This window comes from Oryx dammah, unplaced genomic scaffold, assembly GCF_014754425.2.
Source record: "Oryx dammah isolate SB20612 unplaced genomic scaffold, SCBI_Odam_1.1 HiC_scaffold_17, whole genome shotgun sequence".
Classification (NCBI taxonomy): Eukaryota; Metazoa; Chordata; class Mammalia; order Artiodactyla; family Bovidae; genus Oryx; species Oryx dammah.
In genome coordinates this window covers 38,305,092-38,331,474 of record NW_024070201.1, presented here as the reverse complement: position 1 = coordinate 38,331,474, position 26,383 = coordinate 38,305,092, and the positions used below count along the sequence as shown (strand labels likewise).

At 37.3% G+C, this 26,383-nt stretch overlaps 1 protein-coding gene across 1 annotated transcript in view; it reads left to right on the top strand.

Annotated features, from left to right (window-relative positions):
- The window catches only part of FAR1 (fatty acyl-CoA reductase 1), a 79,147-nt gene that overhangs the window by 14,059 nt on the left and 38,705 nt on the right, over positions 1-26,383 (top strand). Inside the window, exon 2 of the mRNA XM_040258317.1 lies at positions 21,202-21,397. Coding sequence (XP_040114251.1) covers positions 21,202-21,397 — 196 coding nt within the window. The remainder of the gene's footprint in view (positions 1-21,201; positions 21,398-26,383) is intronic.

Sequence of the window (26,383 nt, the reverse complement as noted above, 5' to 3'; positions counted from 1 at the left end):
AGATTATTTTTTAAGAATTGGTTTCTCCCAGAATTGAATGCATGTTTTTGCAAGCAGTGGAATTGCTTCTGACCAAACGTGTTAACAAGAGCACAGTCCTTCTTCTATAGGCTTTATGGTGGAGACGTTACCCTACTGGTACAGAAAGGAAGGGACAGAAAGGACAGAAAATGGGTGTTGCTGAAAAATTTAAGTTTTCTTGTCAGCTGGTAATTTTAATGCTGTAAAATTAACATTTCCTCTCTGATGACGTAAAACTTATGTTTAAAGATTTTTTGTGTTTGATTTTTATGTCACTCAAAGGAATTATGAGTCTGATTTTTCTTAATGTGTAATTTTCCAGGATAATGAGCCATTTTAACTTGCTAAAGTGCCCTGCTTAACACAGCAATGTCAGTATTCAAAATAGTTGTGTAGTGCCCTAAGGACTGATGAACCTACTGAGATTCCTTACTGAGAAGTATCCTAGACATTGGGGAAAATTGGATATAGAGAGTTAAATATTGGCATCAGTATCTGTGTAGGCAAACAGAGTGGCCATTATATTTACTTCAATGGGTGCTTACAACAGGGTTAGACACTAGCATCTTTTATTGAAAACCAAGATGCTAGAGCTATTCTTTTGTTTGTGGGAAAAATGCTTTGTAAGCCTTAATTTTTGAAAGGAAAAAGGAACCCACTATTATCAACTTGTACATTTTGAGTTTGGATTTCAGCCCTTTTTTTGTTGTTTACAGCTCACTTACAGAGGAGGTTTTCATTTATGTTGAGTCTTAAGCAAAAGACTTAAGACTCTCGAGTTATTTTTTTAAAGTTAATCTTTAATCTTTATATAAATAAAGATTCTAGAGTTATTAAAATATAGTAAAAAGATGTTAGGTTCTCAATATACCTCTAGATGAGAGTCTATCAAAAATTTTAAAAGAAAATATATGCTCACTTACAATATGAGTCCTCTTAATAGTCTAACTAGAATGAATTGGGTTGTTTTTGGCTGCAAGTATGTCAACTCCAAGTAGAAATCTACTGGTTAGAAATTCACAGTTAAGTGAATATGGGAAAATGAAAATTTTATTAAGTGAATGAGATTATTTGTTAGGCAAAATCAGTTGACCCTGGAGCAGCAGTGGGGGTGCCAGTCCTCATGGATGTAAAAAAAAAAATCTATGCGTAATTTTATAGTTGGCCCTCTGTATCTATGGGCTTGCTTTCCTGGTGGCTCAGATGGTAAAGAATCTGCCTGCAGTGTGGGAGACCTGGGTTCGATCCCTGGGTTGGAAAATTCCCTGGAGGAGGTCATGGCAATCCACTCCAGTATTCTTGCCTGGAGAATCCCTATGGACAGAGGAACCTGGTGGGCTACAGTCTTCAAGATTGCCAAGAGTCAGACACGATTGAGTGACTAAGAAACAGCATTCTGTGGTTCTGGATCTTTGGGTTCAACCGACTGTTTTATACAGTACTGTAGTATGCATTGATAGAAAAAAAATCTGTGCATAATTGCACCCATGTTGTTCAAGAATCATCTGTACTTGTGTTGTCCAAGAATCATCTGTACTTTAAAATATGAGACCATGTTTTTAAAAGGCATTTTAGGCGGCTTAAGTATTTCCTATGAAATAGGTCAGATATGGATTAAATGTATTGTTTAACCAGGTTCATTTGCCTTATGTGCAGTGGGCCAGAATGCTTGCAACAGACCCAAAGGTTTGCAGTAGAGAAGGAGTTTATTCAGGAGGCAGGCAAGTGAGGAGGTGTAGGAGAACAGAGCTCAGATTCGCTTCCCTGAAGGCAAGGGGTTTGCAGTCTTTATGGAATAAAGAAGCAGGGTGGTATTAGGCATGGGGAAAAGTGAATGCTGGTAGGGAAAAGCTGAGGTAATCAGTATTCTTTGCAGGTGTATCTAAGCTACATGCTGCTTCTTGAGATGCATGTTCAAAACTGGAGGCACTTAGCATGATCTAAGGGTGGATTTTTGAGCCCTCTGACATCATTTGTTGGACACTTGCATAGGCCTAGTGTTAGTGTCAGTGAAGTCGCTCAGTTGTGTCTGACTCTTTGCGACCCGTGGACTGTAACCCACCAAGCTCCTCCACCCATGGGATTCTCCAGGCAAGAATACTGGAGTGGGTTGCCATTTCCTTCTCCAGGGGATCTTCCCAACCCAGGGATCGAACCCAGGTCTCCCACATTGCAGGCAGACGCTTTAACTGCTGTACCACCAGGGAAGCCCTTTTAGTGTCAGTGGTCCCAGCCAAAAATCTTAGCCAGCTTAAATTGGATAAGAGCTGACTCCAAGTTTCTGAAAAGCAGCATAAGCCTCTGATACTGTAGGGACCCATTCAACAGAGGTGTATCTGTAGCGGGTGTTTAAAGAGTCAGAAGAAATAATTAAGATGAGTTTGATCGATGGAAGCAGATTCCAAGCAGAAGGGTTTTTAATAAGATGTTCCCTTAGTTGCTTTCTGTAAGACAAAGTCTTCAAGAAAATTAGATACCAAGGGAACATTTCATGCAAAGATGGGCTCAATAAAGGACAGAAATGGTATGGACCTAACAGGAGCAGAAGATATTAAGAAGAGGTGGCAAGAATACATGGAAGAACTGTACAAAAAAGATCTTCATGACCCGGATAATCATGATGATATGATCACTAATCTAGAGCCAGACATCTTGGAATGTGAAGTCAAGTGGGCCTTAGAAAGCATCACTACGAACAAAGCTAGTGGAGGTGATGGAATTCCAGTTGAGCTGTTTCAAATCCTGAAAGATGATGCTGTGAAAGTGCTGCACTCAGTATGCCATCAGATTTGGAAAACTCAGCAGTGGCCACAGGACTGGAAAAGGTCAGTTTTCATTCCAATCCCAAAGAAAGGCAATGCCAAAGAATGCTCAAACTACCACACAATTGCACTCATCTCACATGCTAGTAAAGTAATGCTCAAAATTCTCCAAGCCAGGCTTCAGCAATACGTGAACCGTGAACTCCCTGATGTTCAAGTTGGTTTTAGAAAAGGCAGAGGAACCAGAGGTCAAATTGCCAACATCCGCTGGATCGTGGAAAAAGCAAGAGAGTTCCAGAAAAACATCTATTTCTGCTTTCTTGACTATGCCAAAGCCTTTGACTGTGTGGATCACAATAAACTGTGGAAAATTCTTCAAGAGCTGGGAATACCAGACCACCTGACCTGCCTCTTGAGAAATCTGTATGCAGGTCAGAAAGCAACAGTTAGAACTGGACATGGAACAACAGACTGGTTCCAAATAGGAAAAGGAGTACATCAAGGCTGTATATTGTCACCCTGCTTGTTTAACTTCTATGCAGAGTACATCATGAGAAACGCTGGACTGGAAGAAACACAAGCTGGAATCAAGATTGCTGGGAGAAATATCAATAACCTCAGATATGCAGATGACACCACCCTTATGGTAGAAAGTGAAGAGGAGCTAAAAAGCCTCTTGATCAAAGTGAAAGAGGAGAGTGAAAAAGTTGGCTTAAAGCTCAACATTCAGAAAACGAAGATCATGGCATCTGGTCCCATCCCTTCATGGGAAATAGATGGGGAAACAGTAGAAACAGTGTCAGACTTTATTTTTTTGGGCTCCAAACTCACTGCAGATGGTGATTGCAGCCATGAAATTAAAAGACGCTTACTCCTTGGAAGGAAAGTTATGACCAACGTAGATAGCATATTCAAAAGCAGAGACATTACTTTGCCTACTAAGGTCCGTCTAGTCAAGGCTATGGTTTTTCCTGTGGTCATGTATGGATGTGAGAGTTGGACTGTGAAGAAGGCTGAGCACCGAAGAATTGATGCCTTTGAACTGTGGTGTTAGAGAAGACTCTTGAGAGTCCCTTGGACTGCAAGGAGATCCAACCAGTCCATTCTGAAGGAGATCAACCCTGGGATTTCTTTGGAAGGAATGATGGTAAAGCTGAAGCTCTAGTACTTTGGCCACCTCATGCGAAGAGTTGACTCATTGGAAAAGACTCTGATGCTGGGAGAGATTGGGGGCAGGAGGAGAAGGGGACGACAGAGGATGAGATGGCTGGATAGCATCACGGACTCAATGGATGTGAGTCTGAGTGAACTCCGGGAGATGGTGATGGACAGGGAGGCCTGGCGTGCTGCGATTCATGGGGTTGCAAAGAGTTGGACACACTGAACAACTGAACTGAACTGAACTGAAGACAAGCTCAAGAATTTCTTTTAGTCATCAGTTTGTTAACCTATGGGACAGTTTCAAATGGTTGACCATTTCAAGAGTAATATCAGTCACTTTACCATATTCTCTGTGGCATATTCCATTTTCTGAAGGTAGTTGTAACAATATCTTCCTTCTCGTATGTTCTTTTAGTGTGACATTGATTATTCTCTCATCCTGAGGTGGCATTTTATGCCCCCTTCCCTTGAATTTGGGTGATCATGTGAGTCACTTGTGAGCAATAAGGTGTGGTCAGAAAAGGTGAGCTCCCTATCCAACTCAACAAAATACTGGTTTTGAAGTCTTCAGCAGCCTTTAAGCTTATAGCCTGAGATTGCCATGCTATCCCAGACTGCCTCATGTGGACAGACTACATGACTCTTAACAGCAGGAGCTGAAACTGTTCAGCTAAAATTGCTTATTAGAGCTCTTCCAAATTCCTAACTTTGAGATACAGTGAGAGAAAATAAAAATGATTATTGTGTATTGTGTCATTTTAAGACATTAAGTTTTAGTGTGATTTTGTTACATAGCAGTAGATAATCAGAACACTGCTTTCCCTGAATCTGCTACTGTATACTGAAATTTATCAGTATACACTATTTATCTGTATACAGTATTTAGATGAACAGTCAGTGATATATCCCATTGATTTGTTCTGGGTTCTGATCTTTAACTTTATTTTGGTCTTCTACCTCTGATACATAAAATTTTTTTCTTCTGTTCTTGGCCTGTGCCCATTTAGAAAAACCATTCCATCTCTTAATTAACTATTTAGTAGAGTGTGTTTTGGTAATTGAAACTGTCATGTTTGTTGGAAAGTGCCCATGATGTGTTTATTAGGTCATAAGGACACATGATCATCTTTAGAAAGCCTTTTGTTCTGTACTTTAATTTTAGTTACTATGATATTTGACCTTCTATTAGTTTCCTGGGGTTGCTGTAACAAAGTACTACAAATTGGGTGGCTTAAAATGATAAAAATTTATTGTCTAACAGTTCTGGAGGTTAGAAGTTCAAAATCCATGGTCTGTCTGAAACCTGTAAGGGAGTCCTTCCTTGCCTCTTACTAATTTTTTCTTAGCAGTTTTGGTATTCCTTTGCTTGTAGCTCCAATGTGTAACTCCAGTTTTGTTTTTGTTATCAGGTGGAGTTCCGTGTATCTCTGTCTTCAAATGCATCTCCTCTTAAGGACACCAGTGATGTTGAATTAGAGACCCATTTTGCTCCAGTGTTATATCATTTACCTTAACTAATTCTACGTCAATGACCCTGTTTCCAAATAAGTCACATTCCAAAATCCTAGGGATTAGGATTTCAACATGTCTTTTTAGGAGGAACACAATTCAATCCACAACAGGCTTCGAGAGAGATTGGTATAATTATGTTTTAAACCGTTCACACATTTTTACTCCAGCCTCCCTGGTAGCTCGGATGAGACCCAGGTTTGATCCCTCGGTCAGGAAGATCCCCTGGCGAAGGGATGGCAACCCACTCCAGTATCCTTGCCTGGAGAATTCCATGGACAGACCATGGGGTCACAAAGAGTTGGCCATGACTGAATGACTAACACTTTCACTTTTCACTCCAGATTAGATGTGAATGGGGTTTTTAATCAGTGACCTTGAAGAAGCTTTGTTCTCTGCATTTTAGGTCCTCTTCCCTCTAGCATACACACATAGTATACCTAAAATTTGATAGTATTTTTTTACTGTGAGACTTATGGACCCTTTTGAGAATCTGATAAAAGCAGTGGATTTTTTCCTCTAGAATAATGTAGGGATATAAGCATGGGATTGCACACTTGTACACACACATATATAAACACACTCAGAAAAGTATTTTTCATGAAACTAAGTGTCCTTGGATACCCACCTCCACGCAATCCTGTTCATGAACTTCTGGATTAGAAAGATATTAATTCCTAGCAGTTACAGATACCTAATCTCAATTTCCCTTTTAGTGGAAAACAAATGGAAAAACAATAAGGAAGAAGCAGAAGTTATGTATATGGGATATCCTCATGGTCATCATTGTAACTCAGTGTAGCTTTTGGGGGAATTTTCATACTTAGGTAATATTTACTATGTGCTTGACCTTCCCTGGTAGCTCAGAGGTTAAAGCGTCTGCCTGGAATGCAGGAGACCCAGGTTTGATCCCTGCGTCGGAAATGGCAACCCACTCCAGTACTCTTGCCTGGAGAATACCATGGAGGGAGGAACCTGGTGGGCTACATACAGTCCATGGGGTCACAAAGTGTCGGACACGACTGAGCGACTTCACTTTCTTCACTTTAGTCTCTCTTCTGCTTCCAATCCCATTCCTTTAGCCATGTAATACTTTTATGTAGAAAAGAATAGGTACTTTTAGACCTATTACTTAAAGCCCTCGTGCCACAACTATTGAGCCTGTGCTCTACACAGAATATAAACAAACTCTGTATCTTCCACAGTGTTGGGGTTAGCTCTTGACCTCTTTACCTTCTGTGTTATTTTTTGATTATTGTATCAAGATTTTTTGAACATGGTAGTGGTCTAGGGTTTTGGGGTCTATGACTGGATTGTATACTCCGTGTTCTTCATCATTTGTAGCCTTTTCTCCAAAACAGTCTTGCCCAGGCTTCAGCCCTGAACAATGTAATGGACTTCCCTTTTAAAAATAAAGATATTTTTAGTCTATCTTAAAAAAGGCTATCGGTCATGTCTTTGTTTGTGGCATATCTGTATAAATGAAGCCTGGCATTCATTTGTTGATTTTTTTTTTTAAAGTTATAACAGTCGAATATTTACTGTCCATTTTAGTGATATGCACATTAGCTCTAGTAATAGTGGAATCATAGGCAATGAATATTTAGACTGTGCTGGCTTCCCATTGATACCTTTCTTAGTTCATTTTTCTGAATGTGAAATATTCAGAATCTTTATTTAGAAATAACAGGGGTTGGCAGACTATGACCTACGAACTGTCTTCCTGTTTTTGTGAATAAAGTTTTATTGGAACACAACCATGTCTATTTGCTTATTGGTCATGGCTGATTTTGTGCCCCAAATGGCAGAATTGAGTAGTTGCTGCTAAGATTGTATGGCCCACACACTGAAAATATTTATTACTTGACCCTTTACAGAAAACCTTTGCCAACTCTTGGTTCAAAATATTTTGGAATTAATTCCCCCCTTTTAAGAATATTTGAAGTTTTTTTTGTTGTTGTGGTTTTGTTTTTCAGTCATAGAATCTAAGGGATATTAAAAGGCCATTTAGCTCAGCATTCTGTCCTACTGCTGCTTGAGTTTCCTTCAGTACTCCTGCCAAGTTGTCCTCCAGCTTAGAGGTGTAGGATGATGTGACAAAACAGCATTGGATGTGACTGTGTTAAGCATAGAATTGTCCCTAACTGGGAGTCATCAGTGACTCCCCATGAAAAGATAGATGAAGTAGATTATTCTTTGTTTTCCCCACTGTCTCCATTGGTAGGTTATTTACTTTGGGTTAGTTACATGTTAGAGGCACAGAGGAGTCAGTTTTTAAGAGGAAGACAGCTAAACAGATTCTACTTTAAGGTATAACTGTAGATGGAAATTTATAGGAAGCTAGAATGAATGTTTGGAAGTTGTCTAGAGACTTTCATATTCAGTGCTTAGTTTTTCTAAACAAATTTATAGCAGCTAAAACTTAGAACTACAACTGTCTTGTCAGCTTTTACTGTTTGTGTTCAGTAAATACTGGTACAGAAAGAAAACATACAGGTAGAGCCAATCTCACTGCAGACCTTCACTGCAATATTTGGTGCTTTTGTACTTGATTCCTTGGTGAGCATGGTGAATGTAGAGGTCCTCTCAGGAGATGGGAGAGAGGGGTATCTGATCCAAAGATCAATGTTATCCTGATGGGGGAAGAATTTCTTACATTCCATTTAGGAAATCCAGCCTGTTAAAATCTTGTTAAACAGTAGTTTCGCAGTTAAAGCACCTTCTTGTTTTTAATTTAGTAGGTTTTCCATCTAATAAAGAAATGGAGGGCTTCCCCGTTTGTTCAGTGGTAAAGAGTCTGCCCACCAATGCAGGAGACATAGGTTCGATCCCTGGTCTGGGAAGATCCCACATGCAGAGCAGCTAAGCCCCGTGCACCACAACTGTTGAGCCTGTGCTCTAGAGTCCAGGAGCCCTAGAGCCTGTGCTCTGCAACAAGAGAAGCCACTGCAGTGAGAAGCCCACACACCGCAACTAGAGAGTAGCCCCTGCTTGCTGCAGCTGGAGAAAGACTCACATAGCAGCAAAGACCAAAATAAATGAAAATGTGCACAGCCAAAAAAAAAATGAAAAAAGGAAAAGCTCAGGTCATAAAGATTACCAGAAGAAAGGTAAATACTGTGTGTCTTTACACAATGATTCTCTTCTATTTTCACTTTAAAAAGATTTTTCAAACTTTTTTTTCCTCTTAGATGAAAGGGAGTTTGTAAATTGTTAGAGGACAAAAGATAATGGAGACTGGCTAATTGATGGGAAAATATACTCTTTCAAATTTTTTTGGTGCCTTCTGATTTTTCTATTTTACAAAAATAGTGGTTTTTAAAAATACATAACACATGCACTGGATATATAGTGAAAAACAAATGACCATAATTTCTCTTCCTGAGTTATCCAGTTCTCCCTCCCAGAGGCAATTGTTATTATCAAATTTTTGGCTTTTTTTGCTAGAAAAATATATTTATTTATAAACATGTGCATTCATTTTTTCATTCTTTTTCCATAAAAGGTGGTATATCATACAGTATATTATATCTTGGCCTTTAAGATTAATCATGAATCTGTGTTTCACGTCAGTATAAGCTGAACCACCTCTTCTCTTTTTTAGTCCTCAGAGATTTATTAGTTTAAACCTTCTAAAATCATTAATTTCCTTCTCAGAATTAAAAAATGAGTTTATGTGCATGTGACTATAATAGTATATAATCCAGAGATAAATTAGCTATGAATTGGGCTTCCCTAATGGCTCAGAGGGTAAAGCGTCTGCCTGCAATGCAGGAGACCTGGGTTCGATCCCTGGGCTGAGAAGAACCCCTGGAGAAGGAAGTGGCAACCCACTCCAGTATTCTTGCTTGGAGAATCCCATGGATGGAGAAGCCTGGTAGGCTACAGACCACCAGGTTGCAGAGTCGGACATGACTGAGCAACTTCACTTGCACTTTTACTTTGGTAATAAAATTTTTTTTCCTAGTCTAAAAATTATGCCCATGAGTAAATGATTATTTGCAGGAAAAAAAGATAAATTAATGATTTTTAGACTGAAATATTATAGATCAGACTGATTGTTGAGGGACTATACTGAGAAATCATTGACAAAGAAGTAGAGGAAAGATGAATACAGAAGTGTAATTATGTGCCCAGCCTTAATCTTACACAAACGCCATGAAGTGAAGGGTGGGAGGTATATATGCTGTCTATATGTTTCTAGAGATGAGGAAACTGCAGAAACAAACAGATAAGTAAGATCACCCCCAAGATAAATGAGTGCACCTGGATTTCAGCCCAACCCTGCCAGACTTAGGTCCCTACTGCATTATGGCACTGGGGTGTCTGAAAGGATTTTTCCACAAAGTGAGCCTAACTTACTTATCAGGAAACAGTTTGTAACAGGACCAGATTTAGTAGAATACTGAAAATGGCCTCACTAGAGACTTAGTTTTTTAATAGCTTATGTGGGGGAGGAAAAACTTTTCTTCTATCCCTTTATGCTCTATGACTGAGGCTTGCAAATCAAAATGACAAAAGACAGATTAATAGAAACGGCATACATACATTTTTTAAACTTGCATAAGGGCATCACAGAAAAGTGAAGACCCAAAAAGAGGTGGTTTTCACCTTGAGACTTGAGAGCTTTATATACCGTATTTAAAAGGGTTATAAATTATGGAGACGTGACTAGACACAAAGGAGTCTGGACTTTAGGGGCAATATATTTTGAAGGTAAATATGTGGGAAAACTAATAGAAGGTATAGGTTATTTTAGTAAAGTGTTTGCATCTTGGTGCTAACTTTCCATCTTCTTTATCACCATAGAGCTCACCCAGAGAGTCCTCATTATGGCAGCCCTCATTTCTTGGAAGTTTCTGCTTTTAATCAAATGAGAGAAGGTCTGAGAAGAATTCTTTCTGCATCTGTTAGATCTCACTTCCTTCAGCTCAAAGTAATCCATGTGCCATTAGTGACAATTTGGGAGTACAAATTTCCAAGCCCATGCCCCCTTACACAAAACTCACTGTTTTCCAAAGGTAGTTAAGTGTAGTATGTAGTATTTATATATATTTATATATAGGTATAGATATTTGTATATATTGTTACCGGTGTTTGTAGAACGATGTTTGAATTTTGTTATCAATCTTAAGCAAGACCTTATGCTCTCAGAGCTTCTTGTCTGCCTTATCTTATTACCTCTACTACCCTGAGGTGGTTTTTTAAAATTTATTCCAATAAGTAATTATGTTTAGGAAAAGTCTTTCAGTGGATCGGGTAGAGTAGACGTGGAAATAAATCCACTAACCTTTGATAAGTGTTTACTTCTTAACCCAAGACTGTTGTCTTTTTATTTATTTATTTATTTTAATTTATTTATTTATTTTTAATTTTTACTTTACAATTCTGTATTGGTTTTGGCATAGATTGACATGACTGATAATGGTAATAATTAAGTCTACCTTGGTGGCCTTGTGAGTCAAATTCTGAGTTTGACAGTAGACCTTTTCCTTTCTCGTTCTCTTTGTTGGGTGCCTCTGGAAATGGCCTTCAGGGAAATACTGGTAAAGTCTACAGCCTTTGAGTTTTGACTGTTAAAGAATCTACCTCCATTAAGCAAGAAAAATTATTAAGAAGACTTGTAGGAAATTGTATCTGAAAGCATGAGAGATACAGTTTTTTGTGCTTAATCCAAGTACTGTTCACATGTGTCTTTCTGCTTAGCAAGTGTCTAAAACATCTACTTGAAATGTGTTAAAATTTTAATTTGAGTTGTTCTTAGCTTTAATATAGGCAAGAAAGTGAAGTCACTCAGTCGTGTCCGACTCTTTGCAACCCCATGGACTGCAGCCTCCAAGGCTCCTCTGTCCAAGGGATTTTCCAGGCAAGAGTACTGGAGTGGGTTGCCATTTTCTTCTCCAGGGGATCTTTCCAACTCAGGGATTGAACCTGGGTCTCCCACATTGCAGGTGGATGGTTTACCCTCTAAGCCACCAGGGAAGCCCAGTATAGGCAAAGGAACTCCCATTTCTTGGCACTAAAGAGCTACTTTTTGGGGGCAGATTTTTATGGTTTTCTTGGTTTTGTAGTATCCCAATCTCTCACTTTGATTGCTTTGTCTATTTAAATAACTCTTTTTTTACAAGTTGAAAATGAGAGAAAACTTATCTCTAATTATTTTATCTTAACTAGATTTCTAAAAGTAATGAGACAACATGGTTGGCTTTTCATTAATATTAGGACTTTTATTAACAGAATACAGTTATTTTACAAAGGTGCAGTTTATGTTGGTTGGGTGGGTGTTGTCTTAGAATTATCTGTGGTTTCTCTGTTTGTTTCCCTTTCAGGCTCTTTTTGCCCAGAGACCTGCATGTTCTCCTTTTATGAATAAGGGAACAGGTTCAGAGTAGTAGTTTTATCTTAGGATCTCATGGCTTCAAAGTGGCAGAGCCTGGACTTGAGCTTCTAGCAAGTGAATGTATCTTAGTTTCAGTAGCTTTGTAATATGTCCTCTTAATGTAAGTTTACATGCATAATATAAAACCCATTAGCAAAACCCACTTTAGCAAGAAAGCCTTGAAAGTAATTGTGATATTTGGTACCCATCATTTTGCTGGTCTTCCAAAAGATTTCTGCCTCTTTAACTTTTGAACCATAGGATAAGGTACTTTTTGAAGAAGATACCCAGTTGCCACTGCTCGGTGGGTTTCCTAAGACAGCTCAAGAACAGTGAAAATAAATATGAGTCATGTTTCACTGCTTCTCTGCCCTGGCACATGGAAATAATACTGCTGCTTTTCTCATTCTTGCAGTGCTTCAGATACTTTTCAACGGATCATAGGAGCATTAGATATCTTTTCATTTCAGTAAAATCACACAGTAAGAATCTAAACTGCATGTTCTGGAAGGATTGGCAGCATTTCTCTCCTGGCTTCTGCTTTTTGGTAGTTTTTGGCCATACTGACAGGACTCTGTGGAAAATGTGATCAGTCTAGACTTGGCTTAAACAAATTCTCATTTGTACTTGCTTTGCCAGTAAGTTAATAGGGTAAAGTGTATTGGTGGGTGGGGGATCAAGAATACCTGGAGACAGAGTGTAAAAATGCTTGGTGCTTGTAAAGTTTGTGGTTGCATTGTGATAAAGTTGAGGAATTGTGGAAATCTGTTCTTTCTTCCATGAAGAAAACCCTAAAGATAAAATCACCTGCAGATAGTTTTAAGCTAAATACCTGAAACTAATAAGCAGTTTCATTTTATAGCTCTCTTAGTCTTTATACTCTTAAGGAGAGAGTATTAAGTTTGGTAAAAATTTTTGTTATTTGATGTTAACAAACTGGCTGTTTAGGCTTTGTAGGAAGGGTGTTCTCCCTGATAGATAAGGAAGAAAGTACTTAGATGTGTTATTTTTAGGGTTGAGCCAAGCATGTATTCAGGCTATAAATCCTCAGTGATTAAAGGGAAAATTTGCTTAGTATCTTTTTCTGTCTTAAATGCACGTGTACACCTCTGGAAAACTTTCTGGTGCCTGGTATCTGGTAGGTGCTTAATAAATATTTGTTGAACAGATTTTTACATAGGAAGGAAATGAAGCTCAAAGAATTAGATAACTTGTTCTAGGTCATGTGCTCAGGATACTGTGTTTAACATGTATTTAGTATGTAGTTGTTATTAGTATTTACCAGATTTGTTAGCTGTATTGATGCAGAATTATTCTTCATTTCTCCCCTATGACAACTTTAAGGCTTTATAGTTTTAATTAGATTTGGGGTTGGCAAAGTCTTGAAATAGTCTTTTTATTTATTTATTTTTGATCTTTTTTTTATTTTTTAAGTTATGAAAGTGTTATAATACATTTGCAGGAGACTTGGAAAATACAGAAAACAGTTACATATAGCTTCACTATATATTACAGTTATCTTTTTAAGTAGATATTAAGAGTTTTAGTTGGAGTTTCAATATATCAGACTCTCAAAAATTAATAGAACAAATAGACAGGAAAGTAGAAGGATATAGTAGACTTGAAAAGCACTGTGAACTAATTCAACATGATTAAGATTTATACAGTTTTCACATAACAGGATACAAATTCTGTTAAAGTTCCCATAGGAAACACTGAAACTAAAACAAGGGATCTAAAACAAGGTGCAAAAATTTCATGGTCTACAGGTATTGAAATTATACAGAGTTTGTTTTCTTTTCACTGTGGAATTGTTAGAAATCAATATCAAAAGATAGTTGGAAATAACCTACATGTTTTCAAGTGCAGTTTGACATTTACCCAGAGAAATCTTTGATTTAACCATTGAAAACTTCGACAAAATTAAAAGACTGGAAAAAACGGGATGATTGCAGAGAAGAAAGCATTTAAATGAGAAATTAATATCAAGGACATTTAAAAAAACACCATCGTATTTGGAAATTTAATGTCTTCTTTTAAATGATGGATGTGTCTAAGAAGCCATTATAAGGAAAAGTAGAAAATATTTGTAACAGAATAAAAGTGAAAAGAGAATTTATCAATATTTGTTGCATGTAGCTGAAGCTGTTCCTTGCAATTAAATACAATGTAGAATCTTGAAAGTATGAAAACATAGTGGACACTGGCATAAAATTTTGTGAAGTTTGAACAAAATCTGTACCTTAGTTAATCCTGTATCATGTTTCCTGTTTTTTTTTACAACACAATATTTCTTTATGTTTTCAGAATTGGATTAGAGATTTCAAGCCTCATTCAAATTAAAAAAAAAAATCACTAAAATAATAACTGGACTAGAGACTTCTAGGAGTAATGCTAGATGCCAGAATGAATCCACTATATCAAAAGTTTTGAGTGAATATAAATTAGAAATCTGGCATTCTATTCCTACTTAGACAAGTGGAACCAAAATGTCATTAATTTTTTAGGTAAGCAAAAATTTAAAGTTTCCTATAATATATACATTTATATATACTCTCTCTTTTTATATGTATCAAAAGCTTTTCTACACTTCATAAAAACTTGAGAAAGAACAACAAAAAAGAGATAGGGAAATTGGAAAACATAAACTAAATGAAATGAGAGTACTTAATACAAATAGGAAAAGTGAAACAAACTAGATAAAAGTAAAAGATCATCATAAAGTCCAGTTGTTTTTAAACATGGCAGCTCATCAGAATCACATCTGGAGCTTTGGAGAAAAAAAATATCCTGCAATCATCCTGTTTTTTCCAGTCTTTTAATTTTATCGAAGTTTTCAATGGTTAAATCAAAGATTTCTCTGGGTATATGTCAAACTGCACTTGAAAACATGTAGGTTATTTCCAACTATCTTTTGATATTGATTTCTAACATAATTCCACAGTGATAAGAGAACAAACTCTGTATAATTTCAATACCTGTAGACCATGAAATTTTTGCACCTTGTTTTTGATCCCTTTTATTTGTATTAAAAAAATTCCATGGTAATTCTAATGTGCATCTGGGTTTTAAAAAGTAATTACAGGTTTTTCTATTAAATGGTAGTTTTAGTGATATAGAATCCTATTATTTTCTGTTGACCAGTCAGGATACAGTATTATTAAAATGAATAATAGTAACATAATCTCAGGAGTAAAAGATGTTTATCAGTTTTCACAATCAATAGCCAGACAAAAAATAAAACATCATTACGATTGCAAGCCATAATGGAAACATGATTAATGTAACAATGTAAAATAATTACATACAGTTTGGGGGGTCAAATAGAGTGATGTGGTAAGTGGAAGTGAATGCATACACGTTTTTTATCCACCCAGTCAGTCTGTGTCTTTTGATTGATGCATTTAATCCATTTACATTTAAGGTAATTATCACTGTTTATGATCCTATTACCATTTTCATTTGTTTGGGGTTTATTTTTTATAGGTCTTTTCCTTCTCTTGTGTTTCCTGCCTTAAGAAGTTCCTTTAGTATTTGTTTTATAGGTGCTTTGGTGGTAACTTTTACTTGTCTGTAAAGCTTTTGATTTCTCCATCAAATCTGAACTAGACTCTGGCTGAGTGTTCTTGTTTGTAGGTTCTTACCTTTAATCACTTAAAATATATTGTGCAGTTCCCTTCTGGCTTGTAGAGTTTCTATTGAGAAATCAGCTGATAACCTTGTAGGCATTTCCTTGTATGTTATTTGTCATTTTCTCCTTGTTGATTTTAATAGTTTATCTTTGTCTTTAATTTTTGTCAGTTTTATTACTGTGTGTCTCAGTGTGTTCCTCCTTGGGTTTATTCTGCCTGAGGTTCTCTGTGCTTCCTGGACTTCGTTGACTAACATCTGAAGCAAGTGAAGATCTCCTTTATGCTTCATTATCTCTTCAGGCCTTTCCCATTTTTCTTTTCTTTTTACCGAATTTGTTGCTCTTCATATAGTCTGGGTAGTAATTGTATTATGCATGCTACTGCAAATATCTTTTACCTGGTTTGCCTTTTCTGTCTATTAATAGTGCTGTGAGATGAACTCAATTTTAGTGGTTTCCAGTTTGTCAACATTTTTCCGTTTTGATTAGTACTACTTGTGTCCTATTTAATAAATGATTCCCTAACCCAACTGTGGAGATGTTCTGTGTCATATTCTAGTCTGCCTTTCACATTTGGATGTATAGTCTACCTGGAATTCATTTTTGTGCGTGGTATGATATACTGTAGTCTTTTCTTCTTGTCCCAATACCATATTTCTGTAGCTTTACAATACATCTTAATACATGATAATGTAAATTCTCCAGCTTTATTCTTATTGCTTGTCTTGGCTACTCTTGGTCCTTTGCATTTCTGTATCATTTTAGAGGCTTGGTTTCTATACCTAAACAAAAACAGCTTAAACTTTGGTTAATGTGTTGAATTTGAGGAATATAGTATACACATCTTTCTACTTATTTAAGTATTATTTAACTTCTCTCAATATTTTTTAGTTTTCAGTTAGTATCTTTTACATTTACTTCTAATTTTTGGTATTTTCAAAAATAATTCATTAAGGTAAAATTCAAATGATATAAAATTGATCATTTTAAAATGAAAAATTCACTAACATTTATTCCGTTCAATGTTGTGCAGCTATTGCCTTTTTCTAGTTCCTAAACATTTCTGTCTCTCCAAAGTAAAGCTCCTTAAGTAGTTTTCCTCCATTGCCCACTCTCTTCACCCTAAGTTCAGTTCAGTTCAGTCACTCAGTTGGGTCCAACTCTTTGCAACCCCATGAATCGCACATGCCAGGCCTCCCTGTCCATCACCAACTCCCGGAGTTTACCCAAACTCATGCCCATCGAGTCAGTGACGCCATCCAGCCAGCCCATCCTCTGTCATCCCCTTCTCCTCCTGCCCCCAATCCCTCCGAGTCTTTTCCAATGAGTCAACTCTTTGCATGAGGTGGCCGAAGTATTGGAGTTTCAGCTTCAGCATCAGTCCTTCCATTGAATACCCAGGACTGATCTCCTCTAGGATGGACTGGTTGGACCTCCTTGCAGTCCAAGGGACTCTCAAGAGTCTTCTCCAACACCACAGTTCAAAAGCATCAATACTTCGGCGCTCAGCTTTCTACACAGTCCAACTTTCACATCCATACATGACCACTGGAAAAACCATAGCCTTGACCGTCTAGGACCTTTGTTGGCAAAGTAATGTCTCTGCTTTTCAGTATGCTATCTAGGTTGATTATAACTTTCCTTTCAAGGAGTAAGCGTCTTTTAATTTCATGGCTGCAATCACCATCTGCAGCGATTTTTGGAGCCCCCCAAAATAAAGTCTGCCACTGTTTCCCATCTATCTGCCATGAAGTGATGGGACCAGATGCCATGATCTTCGTTTTCTGAATGTTGAGCTTTAAGCCAACTTTTTCACTCTCCTCTTTCATGTTCATCAAGAGGCTTTTGAGTTCCTCTTCACTTTCTGCCATAATGGTGGTGTCATCTGCATATCTGAGGTTATTGATATTTCTCCCGGCAATCTTGATTCCAGTTTCTGCTTCTTCCAGCACGGCGTTTCTCATGATGTACTCTGCATGTAAGTTAAATAAGTAGGGTGACGATATACAGCCTTGACGTACTCCTTTTCCTATTTGGAACCAGTTTGTTGTTCCATGTCCAGTTCTAACTGTTGCGTCCTGACTTGCATATAGGTTTCTCACCCTTCAGCCCCTGCCAACTGCTAGTGTGCATTCTGTTTCTATGGATTATCTATTCTGGTTATTTCATGTAAATGAAATCCTGTAGTATGTGATCTTCTATATCTGGCCTTTTAAGGTAGTATGTTTTTGAGATTCATCCTCATTGTGTAGTACATTTCAGTATACTTCATTCCTTTTTATGAATGAGGAGACTCTCTATGTATATACCATGATTTGTTGATCCATTCATTTGTTGATTTGGGGGCTGTTTATATTTTTGGGCTGTTGTGAACACTGCTGCTGTAAACAGGTATATACATGTACTTTTTTGAGTACCTATTTGCAGTTCTTTTGGGGTATATATCTAGGAGTGCCATCACTTCATGGCAAATAGACGAGGAACAATGGAAACAGTGACAGACTGTTTTCTTGGGTTCCAAAACCACAGTGAACGGTGACTGCAGCTATGAAATTAAAAGACACTTGCTCCTTGGAAGAAAAACAACAGCAAACCTAGACAGCATATTAAAAAGCAGAGATATTATTTTGCCTGCAATGGTCCGTGTAGTGAAAGCTCTGATTTTTCCACTAGTTATGTACAGATGTGAGAGCTGGACAATAAAAAAGGCTGAGAATAGAAGAATTGATGCCTTCAAATTGTGGTGCTGGAGAAGACTCTTGAGAGTCCCTTGGACAGCGAGGAGATCTAACCTGTCAATCCTAAAGAAAATCAGTCCTAAATATTCATTGGAAGGACTGATGTTGAAGCTGAAACTCTAATAGTTTGGCCGCCTGATGTGAAGAACATTTCATTGGAAAAGACCTTGATGCTGGGAAAGATTGAAGGCAGGAGGAGAAGGGGATTACAGAAGATGAGATGGTTGGATGGCATCACCGATGCCATGGACATGGGTTTGAGTAGGCTCCAGGAGTTGGTGATGGACAGGGATGCCTGGCGCACTGCAGTCCATTGGGTTGCAAAGAGTTGAACATGACTGAGGGACTAAACAACAACCACCTAGGAGTGGAATTGCAGAGTCATGAGAATTATGTGTTTAACTTTTTGAGAAACTGCCAGACTTTCCTATCATCAGCTGAATCATTTTTCATTCTCTTCAGCAGTGTACATGAATTCTAGTTACTCTATATCCTTATCAATTGCTAATTGTTATTGTCCATAATTTGGGGGGCTTTTGTATGGTATTATAAGTGGTATCGTTTTTTTTTTTTAAACTTTGTTTCCTGTGTTTTGCTGGTGTATAGAGATACATTTCGGAGAAGGCATCGGCACCCTACTCCAGTACTCTTGCCTGGAAAATCCTATGGACAGAGGAGCCTGGTGGGCTGCAGTCCATGGGGTCGCTAAGGGTCGGACACGACTGAATGACTTCACTTTTACTTTTCACTTTCATACATTGGAGAAGGAAATGGCACCCCACTCCAGTGTTCTTGCCTGGAGAATCCCAGGGACGGGGGGAGCCTGGTGGGCTGCCGTCTATGGGGTCACATAGAGTCGGACACGACTGAAGTGACTTAGCAGTTAGCAGAGATACATTTACATGTATATGTATATAAAGTTTATAACTGGTGACCTTCTTAAATTCACTTGGTAATTCTGATACTTATGTATTGATTGAATTTTCTACACACATTTGCATTTATGATTTCCAGTGCTTTCTTATTCTCTATTCCTTTTTCATAGTAGTTTATTATTTGATGGATGGGCGGTATTCTTGTTGAATGACTTAGAGGGTATTTATTAGAATTTAAATTTTCTTTAAATTTTTTACTTCTTTAGTGTTCTTTGTGATTAATTCTGTTGCTTTTCATTTTGGTCCTTCTTAATTTTCTTAAATATCTGATGATCCTTGCTGCTGCTGCTGCTGCTGCTAAGTCGCTTCAGTCGTGTCCGACTCTGTGTGACCCCATAGACGGCAGCCCACCAGGCTACCCTGTCCCTGGGATTCTCCAGGCAAGAACACTGGAGTGGGTTGCCATTTCCTTCTCCAATGCATGAAAGTGAAAAATGAAAGTGAAGTCGCTCAGTCGTTTTTGACTCTTAGTGACCCCATGGTCTGGTTATCCATATTTATGAAAGACTAGAATGGTTGATTTTGGTAACTGATACTGGTTTCCTCTCAGTTTTCTGAAGTCTTTTTTTCCAAGAGAGCTTTCTCTCCAAGTGGAATTACCGAGAGCTCTGTATGAATTTGTTTTAAGGGCCAGCAGCTTTCAGATAGCCTGGGGACCTAAAATTTATTTCTGGGGATCGAGTGCTCTGAAGACTTGTTTTGTTTTGGTTGTTTTTGTTTCTCTCAATGCCCCATCTCCCTACCTGCATTTGTGGATGTTTAGAGCAGCTTCAAGCTCAGCCCTCCTTCTCTTTTTCTCTTTCATCCCTGGTGCCCATGCTGGGTGTTCTCAGCAGTTCTGGATACTAAGCCAGAGAGCCAAAGTTTATACGGGAAGTAAGACTGTCGGGAGTGGCTCTGCTTTTCTCTGAGCAACCTTTAGTTACCTGGATTACTCTATGCTTTAATTTAGCTTCTTGATTCTGAACTTGGGTTTTCGCTTTAGACGATTGAGATAGCTCTTTCCTCATTTTGGTCCTTTCCTATGTTTGTTTTGCTTAGGTTTTATTTCTTCTGCTGTGACTTCTCTATCATTTTAGCCTCATTTATTTATTTTTTCCCATCTTCCTTCTTTTCTTACTGCTTGTTAATCAGTTTTCAGAATGTAATGAATTTCTTATAACTGTGAAAATTTTAGGGGTAAAATACATGTATCTATTCCTTAGCTTAAATAAAACACAAATACAGTTGAAGCTCCTCATTCTCTTCTCTGATTGTGTTACACTCTCTCTAATGCACCCATAAAGATTATCATGTGTGTGCATTTCTAAACAATAAATGGCATTCTTTTGAATATGTTTGAACCTTAAATAGTGACATACTGCATGAATCTTTCTGCATCTTGGTTTTTCCACTTAACCCTAGTTCTTTTATTTGTTTTTCTTTTAGCATACTCACTCTGTTTTCTCCTGTTTCAGTGGAATTTGGGTAAGGAAGATAACTCCACTTATATATTTCTTACTAGGACTTTTTTTAAAAGGGAGACTTAAGTACCTTTTGGATATGTTATCACTACAGACATATAAAAGAAAGGACTTGGTGTTACCTCTTGTTTCAACTGGTGATGATAGGTGAATATGACACCTCACCATGTTATACAAGCTAAGCAATTGAGTCTTGCTGCTGACCTCTATTTGGTGTTATAAATACTTTTGGAGACAGAGAAATACCATTCGTTTGTGTTTGGAGTTTAACTGAGGTTTAAGTGAAGATTTCTGTTCCTATTGCTGGAGGAATTTTTAGAGGTCACTTGGTACAAGCTGTGTTAAACCCAGGGCCAGAGAAGGTGAGTGACTTGATTGAGGTGATCCAGGGAAAAAAACCACAGGGTTTAGAAGCTAGTGTTGCAGTTCGTTGTACTTTCTACCTTACTCCAATGAAACAAAATTTAATAATGTTCTGTTTTGTTAACATTCATCTTGGATTTTTGCCTGTTCTTTAAAAAACTTGAATACCAAGAGATTTTTAGTAGATAACAATTAGCATAAATCTTGGAACTGATACTTATTTGTCATGTTTTCTTTAGGATCAGAATGGTTTCCATCCCAGAATACTATGAAGGCAAGAATGTCCTCCTCACTGGAGCTACTGGTTTCCTAGGGAAGGTACTTCTGGAAAAGTTGCTGAGGTCTTGTCCTAAGGTGAATTCAGTGTATGTTTTGGTGAGGCAGAAAGCTGGACAGACACCCCAGGAGCGAGTAGAAGAAGTCATTAGTGGCAAGGTAAGTATGGGAAGTAATCATTAAGAAGAGAGAAAAGAGTGTGTTTGTGTGTATATTATTATAATCATCAACAGCCTAGTATCCTGGAAAAAAATTAGTAGAAAGTCCTATAAGAATGGCAGTAAACTGAATATGAGTCCTGATCAGTAGGAGATAAAAGCTTTCCTCCATGATAAAGTTGTATAACAAGTTCTAAAGTACCTTTATGTTATATGCTTAATGTGTTTTTAGAATATTTGAGGCAAGTTATCTGTAATTACTAGACGCTTTAAATAGTTTTCAGAATAATAATACTTAAAAGTTACTTTCTAATTCTTACTGTGCTATGAGACACAATACTTTGACAACAGTTAAAATTTAGTAAGCACTAATTGCTCCCCATGAAAATATTAGGAAGTGGCAAAATCACATACTCCTGTTTGACTAATAACATGACAGAAGGGTCATATAGAATACAGAGTATGTCATACATTTAAACCTTTAGAGAAACATTGCCGAGGGAAAAATGGAGATGAGCTGGAGTAAAATTATTTCATGGTCATAAGCTTTTGAATTTTCTCAAAATGAATGGATTTATCTGATATTTGTTGTTAATAACTTTGGTATAGTAGCTATGTAAGTTTTTAGTTACTAGGTAGGTATTTGGTACCTTTAAACCTCCTAGGGCAGCTGTGACTTATATTAAAAAAAAAAAAAGACCAAAACCAGAAACATCTTGAGTTACTTTGAGCAGTCAAAGAATTGCTAAGAAGTATCAAAAGATATGATGATTAATTCTAGATTAACAGCTCTCTTAGAGTTAATAAATAAATAATTTATTAGAAATAGTTTATATTCCATTCTGGTTTGATCTTTCAGTAGAAATCCATAGTTAATAGTGGCTGACCTTTATTGAGTGCTTACCTTGTGCCAGGCACTATGTGCAAAACACTTTGTGTATGTGTTTAATTATTACAGCAACTCTTGAAGGTAAGTGTTGGTGTTACTTCCATTCTCCAAGATCATATAGTTAGTGTTAGAGCCAGTGTTTGTGAACTCTGAATGATTGGACCTTAGAGCTCATGCTCTGGTAGGGACAAATGTTGATATATCCCATTTTGCAAATATGGACAGTGAGTCTCAGAAGTTGTCATTTTATCTGAAGTTGTGTAGCTAATAGATGCTGGATATAACATAGACTACTTGATAACAAATTCCTTTCTACTTTATAGCATTATTTCCTCAGTAGATAAGAAAGTAAGGCAAAGATGATGGAAGGCTTTGTGAGTCAGTGGGAGAAGTAATCTTGAGAGTTGGATACTTTACTGGTAAATGTTGTAGCTGGTACACGCTGAGTGAAAATAGCTTAATTTCCCAAAGGCAATGGCTAAAAGCTTGGTACCTTTTTCACAAAAATTAAAAGAGAAGATGGCAAAAGCAAGAAAGAAGTCGGTGAAGATCAGAGAAAAACAGAGTTAACAACAGCAGGAATGAGTCAGTTTATAGATTAGGGCAGTAATAGGAAGCTTATCTCCTAGGAGAGATAAAGTGAAAGTCACTCAGTCATGTCTGACTCTTGGCAATCCCATGAACTATATAGTCCGTGGAATTCTCCAGGCCAGAATACTGGAGTGGGTGGTCTTTTCCTTCTTCAGGGGATCTTCCCAACCCAGGGATCAAACCCAGGTTTCCCGCATTGCAGGCGGATTCTTTACCATCTGAGCCACAAGGAAGTCCAAGAATACTAGAGTGGGTAGCCTAGCCCTTCTCCAGGGTATCTTCCTGATCCAGGAGAAGCGGGGTCCTTGCATTGCAGGCGGATTCTTTACCAATTGAGCTATCAGGGAAGCCCAAAGTATGATAACAGAAGATCAATTGAAAGAAAAGATAACACCATACAGGGTAAGACCTGTACAGAAATGTGGGAGTGTTTAAATACAACTTTTAATTTTCTTAAAATTACAGCATTATAATAAAATACAGTCACCAATATTCACTACAATGACTTAGGATAAATTGAAAGGTTAAATTATTGATATATTTAGACTGTTTTCTTCACCAAGGTGTTATATTGTTTGGAAATTATTTCCGTTCAAATATAATTTTGATTCAGAAGGATAAACTTCTTTCTTTTGTGAAGCATTCATGTTTTTCTTGTTTGTATTTTCCTCTTATTCATTAAGAGGTAATTCTAGACCCATAGGGTTTTAAGTGAGGTGCAAATTAATACTAGTTTTTCCTTTAAAAAATAAATTATTTGAAACTATTAATAAGACATTAAAGAATAAAAATAATACTTACTTTTATCCCAGTGTTTATTAAGTTTGTCTCCACATGAAAACTTTAAATAGTCCTTACTTCAACTAGAAAAACTTCTTTTCCCTGAATTAGTTTTAAAAAACCAATCTAGCTCTTTGAGGGCTACTCAGTGACTATATAGCTCACAAGGGTAGTTATACTCTACCAGTATTCTCCCCATTGCCACAGACTCCCATGCACTTGTGTTCTTCCCCTTTGCCCTTCCTTCCATTAAGATATATGAATCCTGCTCTACATTAGAGGTGTTCAGTCTCTGAGTTGTGTCCAGTTCTTTGTGACCCCATGGACTGTAGCACACCAGGCTGCTCTGTTCTCCATTATCTCTTGGAGTTTGCTCAAATCCATGTCCATAGAGTTGGTGATGATATCTAACCATCTCATCCTTTGCTGCCCCCTTTTCCTTTTGCCTTTAGTCTTTCTCAGCATAGTGTTTTCCAAAGGTTGGCTTTTCACATCAAGTGGACAGATACTGGAGCTTCAGCTTCAGCATCAGTCCTTCCAATGAATATTCAGGATTGATTTCCTTTAGGATTAACTGGTTTGATCTCCTTACAGTCCAAGGGACTCTGAAGAGTCTTCTCCATTACCACAATTTGAAAGCATCGGTTCTTTGGCACTCAGCCTTCTTTATGGTCCAACTCTCACATCCATACATGACTACTGAAAAAGCCATAGCTTTGACTATATGGACCTTTTTGGGGCAAAGTGATGTCTCTCTTTTTTAATACACTGTCTAGGTTTGTCATAGCTTTTCTTCCAGGGAGTAAGCGTCTTAATTTCATGGCTAGATTCTGTATAGACAATAAAAAAAGATGTGAGTTAATACTTTAGTATTTACCACCATAAAACCTAGCTATATAATAACTATGATTGAAGAATCTGCCTCTTAAAGTGTGGTAGGTACAAAGTTCATTTTCAGTTATTTTGTGAGAGCTGAGATTGACTCAGCCGTATTCAATGTGATTTTAAAATTAAAACTATTTGGTAGCCTAGTATAAGGATGTTTTTAAAAAACATGATATAATTTATAGCTTTTTTTTAAGTGACTTTTAATTGTAACTCTTGAGCAAATTATTTGATAACGTATATTGATTGCAATGTGTAGCAGATAGTATTATTACCTCATCACTGTATTTTTTCATATCCTCCAAATAGCTTGAAAGATTCTTCAATCATTTAAAGCAATGATTCTCAAACTTTTAGTCTCTAGACCCCTTTACACTTTTAAAAATTATTGAGAACTTCAAAAAGGTTTTGTTCTTGTGAGGTTTTGTTTCAAATATCTTATTGACATTTACCATAGTAGATTCTAAACCAGAGACATTTTTAAAGGAAGAGAATATATGTACAAGCACACATTCCATTAGTCATCAATAGTGATGATATCATCACAAATGTAGCTTTGGAAAATTCCTCTCTATACTTGTGAGAGAATGAAAGTGAAAAATAACTAATGTTTTAGTTTTATTATGAAAATAGTTTTGACTTTGTGAAGTACCTAAAATAGTCTGAAAGATTCCTAGGAACTTACCACACTTTGAGAACTGCTGCGGATTAAGAGGGTGCAGTGTTGCTTAGACCATTTAGGTCTGATGGTCTTTTAGGGACATCCTTCTGGCACATTCTTAGGGATATACCAATAGGGGCAAAAATCTTTATGCTTTAAGGAGGGAGCTGACTTTTGCAGATATCCAAAATTAATTTGAACCCAAGCTTGGCAGTAAAAATTCCCTTAAAACTTTTGAAAAGGGAGGAGACATCAAGGGGGCTTTAAGACCACAAGGCCTATTTTGTGTAATAATGCCTGCTTGTGTGTTTTGTTGCTGTCTCTGCCATTTGTTTACTCATGTTTTATTATGAACCACTTATAATTGGTGTAATTATAATTGGTATGATGGTTTAGTCACTAAGTCATGTCTGATACTTGCGACCCCATGGACTGTAGCCTGCCAGGCTCCTCTGTCCGTGGGATTCCCCCGGCAAGAATACTGGAGTGGGTTGCTGTTTCCGTCTCCAGGGGATTCTCCCAACCCGGGGATTGAACCTAGGTCTCCTGTGCTGCAGGTAGACTTTTTACTGATTGAGCCACCAGGGAACCCCTATAATTGGTATAACCACTAATAATCGTTTCCCAACACACTTTTTTCCTCTATTGAGAGGTTATTTATTCTTACCCATTTTTTATTTTTCAGAAAACATATTTTGTGCCTGCTCAGTGCTGGGCATTTGACTTGATATAAAGGGTTGAATTCAGGATTAAGTAAGAGTCGTTGCTTTAATGGAACCTACTGTCTACAGAGTTTTTAAGAAGGGGGTTGAGGAAGAGAGAGTGTAGAGGTGTTAGGAGAGATTGGATAGGAGCAATTATTGAAGCTGATGTCTTAGTTGGAATTGAGGGCCTAAGTAAAATGTGAAAGAGTTTAGCATCTTCTCTGGAGTCTCCAGGGTAATCCTTCTAAAATTTTTCCTCACTAGTAAGCCTTATTTGTAAAGGAAATGATTATCTTCTACATAAAGCCTGAAATTTCATTTAACTTTTGTAGTTTAAACATGTGGCCATTATTTTACTCTAATCTGCTAAAGAGGACTACAACCAAAAAACAAAAAGTGATAAGGTTTGGATTTTAGAAATCTGATCATTTTAAACATTGATCTGATATATATATATATATATATATATATATATAT